The sequence below is a fragment of the Chenopodium album genome, chromosome 17 (genome assembly GCF_948465745.1).
Source record: "Chenopodium album chromosome 17, dcCheAlbu1.1, whole genome shotgun sequence".
Taxonomy (NCBI): domain Eukaryota; kingdom Viridiplantae; phylum Streptophyta; class Magnoliopsida; order Caryophyllales; family Amaranthaceae; genus Chenopodium; species Chenopodium album.
This window is the reverse complement of record NC_137850.1, coordinates 42,624,052-42,631,154: the sequence shown is the minus strand read 5'-3', so window position 1 is coordinate 42,631,154 and position 7,103 is coordinate 42,624,052. Positions and strand designations below refer to the sequence as shown.

Sequence of the window (7,103 nt, the reverse complement as noted above, 5' to 3'; positions counted from 1 at the left end):
CAAATGACCGTTGACATGATGAAAAGGTAACTTTTTTTCTAAAATGTCATGTGTCACAACTTTATTAGTATAAAAAAGACCAAAAAAAAAAAAAAAAACACAACCACCTGATCACCTCCATCCCACCGCAGCCCCTCCTCCTCCTCCTTCCCTAGCCCCACTGGAAACTACCATTTCCCTCCTCAACCCCACTGAAAACCACCGGATTCCTTCGAAACCACCAGCAACCTTACTCCCTTCCCCCGAAACCAACTACGGCCTCATTTCCTTCCCCCAAAACCACTTGCAAGGAGACCCACCCCCTTTCGCCAAAAACACCATATCATATCCGCCCCACCAGAAACGTCGGCAATCCAAGCCGGCAGTCCTCCCCCATCTAGTAAAATTCCTATAACCCTCGATTCCGACCACCTCCTCCCTTCTTCCACTTGAATTCAATTTTTCAATCCCAAATTTCGCAAAATCCCTAGGGTTTGCAGTTGCACCAATTTGTAAAATTATGTCAAAAATTGAATTGATTTATCGTCAAATGGCGGAGGAATATGGCGAGGAGAGAGAAATTCGGGTGAAAGCGATTCAATGGAGTCTCGTTAGAAGATGATGAGATGATTCAGAATAAGGGATGGGGTGGCTGGAATCAAGGGATGCTATTAGGGAAGAGGGGAGTTTTATGGGATGGTGGAAGGTTGCCGGTGTTTTCTAAGGGCGGGGGAACGACGAGAAGGTGCTGGCCTGGGGTGTTTTCGATTTGACGGGGGAAGGGCAAGGGGTGAGGGTGTTTTTTGGTGGGGGAATTATTGATGGTGGATTTTTTTTTTTCATTTTTAATTTTTTATTTTAAAAACTGTTAATAATTTTTTTTAATTCTTTAGACCAATTAGGGATTGACACGTGTCAAATAACCTGTTATATTAGGTCATTGACTATTGTTGATCGGTCATGACTTGATAGAAGAAAATGCCTCCTAAAGTTGGGATTATTCAGGAATAATCAATAGTTTTGATTAATGAAAGTAAATGCATGACTCAAAGTTGGGATTAATAATAACAAATTTTTCTAAAAAAAACCCTGAATATTTATTTATTTATTTATTATTTAATAAAATACTGATGGCTTTTAATAAAATATCGATGGCTACAGGCCATCGGTAAAAATACCGATGGAAAAAAGTCATCAGTATTTAGTTTTTACCGATAGCTTTTAGCCATCGGTGAAAAAGTAACATCTTATTTTTAAAAAAGAAATAATTTATCGATGGAAGAAATCCATCGAAAAAATTATATTGATGGTTAGGCCATCGATATTTCTCAAACTAACGATGGCTTGAAAAAACCATATATAAATTATTTTTTTACTGATGGCTTATACTAGCCATCTGTATTTTCCATCGATAAATGAGCTTATTTTAGTAGTGGGTGTGACTAGCCACACACAACGAGCTGCCATGAATTTTATAACTATTACCAAAAATTAGCAACTTTTGATGCTATCGAGAGGAATATCCACTTATATTCGCAATATGCAATTCCGTTCACTGCATGATTTGTTTTTTTAATTTATTCATTTTGCGAAATTTGTATCATCATTTTATAAAAGCAAATTTGGTACCTAATGTTGCGACTCAATTTAAACATAATTTGTGTCAATGTAATATTAAGATCGGATGAATTTATATATTTTCACAACCCACACTTTTAACAAGTTGTAAATTTTAAAATACAATCTACACATATTCTTACATTTAATTACGAAATTATAAAGAGTGACATTAATTCTAATGTTTTCTTTGAAGACTAGGGAATGGAAATAAATGGGTGCGATGGATACGGATAATGTAAAGCGAGGAGAAGCCTCGGAGTTTATTAATGAGAGCAAGTAAAGTTTTTATATATATTTGATGAATTAGGGATTGATTTGTTAAATTTTTTGTTTGGGAATTTATGGCAATATCTTTTTTCAAAAGTTATTTAATTATAATAGAAGATGACGTATTAGTTTTATTTTAGCCATTTTTTTTGCTATTGTAGTTTAAGCCACGGCCGAGGTACTAAGGTTATTTCAGGATAACACAACAGTCTCCCATTATTAGCTTACACAACAGAGATTTATAATTTGAATCATTTTAGAACAACGTCAGTTTTCTTACATTATAGTAAGCAATTTTATCAAAATAAGCATCAAAAAGCAATACAATCACAAATTTTATGACAGTATTAAAATTATTTACATCCTGACACCATCAAGAGCAATATCCAATTAAATTTCACAATAAGCGGTTTTATTATAACTTTAATTATTCCCAACTATCACACTTCACATTATTTATACCTTTTTACTTCATTTGTTAAGGAAACACAATATTTAGACTTTATTTTACTTAGTATCCAATTGTTTTGTCAATAATGCTAGATAGTGCAACTCTACAAAACTTGACATAATTTTACCCTAATCCAAAAAACATCATAAAAAACTAGGGTTGACTTGACCAACCATATAAATAGTCTTTCCCTTTCTTTATTCACTGACACTTCCATTACAAGCCGCCACCCTCACTCTTACATTCAACCCTGAAATTCAGCATTCTCATTTCTCATCCGATCAACCCACTTAATCTGCGCCATTACTCTTCAGGTACTAAATTAATCGCAAATTCATCACTAATTTCAATTTAAACTTAATCAATTCTAATTCCCCAATTTTAAAATTCAAACTTTTTTTTAATTATTTTTTTTCTTGTTGTGTTTTCATTTTGTAGGCCAGTTTTTGATCCAACGTTGAAAGATGACGAACACCTCATCGCCGAAGAAATTGGTATTTGAATCCACACACAGAACTCTTCCGGATCATCTCATCCAGGAAAACATCCTAATAAGACTTGAGGTGAAACCTTTAATTCGCCTCAAATCTGTTTCAAAAGGATGGTTTTCCATGATATCGAGTACTCAATTCACAAAAGAGCACTTCAAATTGTGGTACCCCTCGAACGATCGGACTCTCATTGTCCAGGATGCTCGTGACACTGTCAACGAAGATAAGTACTATTTATCCCTTGATGAAAACTACAATCTGAATGAGTTTGTTGAATTGAGGAATAAATATCCTGCGTTTAAATTTAATCCTCAATCTACTTGTGTGGTGGGTTCTTGTAATGGGCTATTGTGCTTGTATGATGAAAACATTATGCGCATGTACGTGTGGAACCCTATAACTAACCAGGTCCGCAATACATATGGTCCCGTCCTTTGTAAGTGGGATAGTTATGAAATGAGGTGTGCCGGGTTTGGTTATGTTTCGTCTATTGATGATTATAAGATAGGGTGTTTGATATTTTATAGGGAAACGTTATTTATTTTTGTGTATTCTTTGAAGACTGGGTTTTGGACCCAAAGGCCTAAGAGAAATTGGTATCGTGAACTGATGTTAGAATATTTAAATGAAACACCGGCGTTTGTTGGTGATACTATTTATTGGTTTCCTGCTCGCATAGAAAATGAGAGAAACCAAATAATTGGATTGGATTTAGTTGAAGAGGATATGGTAATCATTCCATTAGCAATAAACTTCGCTGGTGATTTTGCAAATGTAAGATTATTTAGAACACAAGGGCGCTTGACAACTTGTGCCATTATTGAGGATAATGTTGGTAAGAAATTTTGTCATGTTCGCAGTTTGACGGAACATCGTGATAAGGGAGATGCGATGTCGTGGGCGATTTCGGGGGATAGTGATTTAGCTATGAGCTATATAGGAAAGAATTTTGTTTATTTATTTGATACAGGAAAGTTCTTGGTAAACAAGATATCACATCAATCTCAACAGCTTATGCTACATGAATTTAGCAAGGTATCATCATCGGAACAAGAACAAGAGCAAGAGCAAGACCAAGACCAAGACCAAGAGCAAGAGCAAGAGCAACAAGAGGATGAAGAGGACGAAGAGGAGGAGGAGGAGGAGGAGGAAGAGGAAGATGAAGAGGAAGATCTACCATTCAGTGAAGGTACCGTTGTTTGGGAATCAGTTGATCGAGGAAGCTTGTTTCGCTATTTTTCAGGGGCCGTCTTTGGCTATTCTGAGAGTCTCATTTCACCTTTTTGACATGGTTGATTGATTGATCATGAGAGTAGATTCTGAATTGAGAGTAGATTCTGAATAGTAAAAAGACTTAATTAGGAGCCAATTAAAAAATAAAGTGTCCGGTGTTGTTTGTGTCATTGTAATATTTAGTGCTTTTTAGACTCAATTTTAGTCCAATTTTAATGTTTGTATTCGCCAGTCTTAATGTGACATTACTATGTTACTTTATTATAGAGATTATCACTTGCTTTGGTTAGTAGCGTAAAGTTATTAGGATTATTAATAAAAAGTAAAATAAAATTCAATGCTTTTTAACTTGTTGTGACACAATAGTTGGTTCCTACAGGCGCCTGTACGGTGCAACGTACAGTCGTTTTGTAGGAAAGAACATGATATATAAAAGTAATGAACATATAGTTATAGTGAAAAGAATGTACTATTAAAATGTAATGAACATATACCTAAAGTAAAAATAACATACTATTAAAATGTAATAAACATATACCTAGTGTGAAAAAAACATATTTGCACCAAAAAAATAAATAAAAAGAACGTATGTTTATGTTCATTGATCAGTCAGTGTAATGTACTTTATTTGCAACATAATGATCATTGCTTAATGTGAAATGTTTATTAAATTTTGTCTTCAGATTAGGGTGGTTATATATAGATAAAGTTTATTACATAATATTATCATGTTCTTTATTAATATTACAGATGTTCTTTAAATATGAAAAAAATATATAAAATTGAATGTTCGTTACAAAACAACTATATGTTCTTTAAAAAATAGTTACATGTTTTTTTTGCGTTTTTTGGCTGTACCAAGCAAGGTACAGCCGCCTGCACCTAAAAATTTCAGTTGTGACAGAGCTAATGTTTAGCTTCCTCAAAAAAAAAAAAAAAAAAAAAAAAAGAAAAAGAAAAAAGAAAAAACTAAACCAATGTTTAGATGAGTTAAAAACGGTTAAATCCTGAACATCGATCAACTAACTTCATTGCCCTCGGTTGATTAGTATGCATCCGAACGTTGAATAAACCATTCTAATTGATATTTGATTAGTAGTATGCTTAGGTTGTTGTGTTAGATGTGGCCCAAAATTTCATATGGACCAAGTTTTAAAGAAGCCCAATACAATTCTTCTTGCTTCTAGAGTATGTCAAATATTCTACAATTATGTTGATTATTCTAGAAAAATGGTCAACTTTCTAGAAGCAATATTATAATGCAAGGAAATCTAGAGAATTGTTCATACATCTTGAGGCATCCATTTCCACCGACCTAACCAACTATAAATAGTTGGAGTTTGGCTCATATTGAGGCATCCAACCAATATACATTCAACCTCCATACAAATTTACTCACCCACAAAATTACTCATCCATTTACACTAGTCTCCCTAGTTAATCTCCTCCTTGTAATTTATTCCACTATTCTCTTTTCTTTTATTTTGAGAGTTTTAATTGTAAGAGTTGTATCTCAATACCCTTTTATTAAGGTAACTTTGTACTCTCATTTTATTATAGTGGAATTTTTTGGTGCTCGTCATCGTGGTTTTTTTTTTACCTCTATTTAGAGGGTTTTTCCCACGTTAAATATCGTGTCTCCTTTTATTGCTTATCTTACATTTTACCTTTAATTTCTCGTTCTATTTTACATTTCCGCTGCGTGCTCATACCCTAACATGTTGGCATATATCATGTCTTCTAAATTATTTATTTTTTCTTCGAAATAAATGGTTAACTATTTCACAGATCTAACTAACCCATATATTAGTCCTGACTTCCCTATCTAAAAAAAAAAAAACAAATATTAGTCCTGACTAATATCTCCTCCTAATATGTTGAGAGTAGCGTTATTTACCTCCTCAAACTAGTAACAACAATATCCATTACTCTTCACAATTTTTTATTTCATCGATATCATATTACTATTTATGTCTAGACTCTATTGGAGGTGGGACACTGTAGTGCCCCGACTCCACTTCTAAAAGAAAAGGGTTTCTAGTTTCCCTCCTAAGTGGTAATGTGCCATGGGACAGATATTCCATACAGAAGATGAAGATATAAGAAATATTAAATCCCTTTGCATTGTCTTAAGCCTGTAAAAGCATGCATTTAATTGTCTTGAAGTTTTATCACTAGCCATGACTTGGAAGTGTAGAAACTATAAAGGGAGAAGGGAAAGAATTACAAAACTAACTTGTATTCATCAATTCAATTAAAACTAAGTACAATAAAAGCCCTTATATAGGCATAACAAATTAAGGAATAGCATGACCCATATTCCCACGTCTAACTTTAATAAAGCACAACTAATTAACCCACTAACTCCACTTAACTCCACATATTCAACAAACTACTTAAACTAACAAAACATGTTCCTATCCTAAATTATAGCAACTACTTTGAATCAATCCAACAGGAAGGAAGTAGAAGAAATGCACCTCATCATCAATATGTCGGGCTTATAAACCTAATTATGGCTAGACAAAACTTAATAAATGGTCACTCATTCCTGACATAGGCCTTTTCAAGTGGTCAATTTTTAGAGCAAACTATCATTTGGAGCCTTATTTGGTTTTTATTGAATGCAGGTTTCAGAGGGAACTATGTAATTGTTTTCACAACCCCTCCAAGGCAGAAAACTACATAATTTGATTACGTGAGATGATTGCATTCAACCTTAGAAGCAAACTGCTTTTTAATATTCTTTGCTAGCAGCAAATACATATGTACTATTGTACATTTTACATAAAAATCCATAATTGTAACTTAATTGCAGTCTACACAACTACAAAATTAACAAGTAGCCATGTTATAATGCATTCAAAATTTACTAAAATTGTTGAATAAGATAGTAAAATAAAGTATTTTAATTGAAAATCTTCCGAAGAATAGTGGGAGTTCATGGATAGAAACAGTAGACTATATATGCTTCTTAGCTCTATTTAAATAATTAGATAAATATATCTAGTGATCTAGATAAAATTAGAAACTTGAAAATAACTGGGAATTATTAGATTATT

At 33.4% G+C, this 7,103-nt stretch overlaps 1 protein-coding gene across 1 annotated transcript; it reads left to right on the top strand.

Moving 5' to 3' along the window:
• Nucleotides 1-2,781: 2,781 nt before the first annotated feature.
• On the top strand, nt 2,782-4,108 carry LOC145589038 (putative F-box protein At1g33530). Its single transcript, XM_081645613.1, has 2 exons — nt 2,782-3,843; nt 4,019-4,108. Exons 1-2 carry the CDS (start codon nt 2,782-2,784, stop codon nt 4,106-4,108), a joined length of 1,152 nt encoding a protein of 383 aa, XP_081501739.1.
• The last annotated feature ends 2,995 nt before the right edge of the window (nt 4,109-7,103 follow it).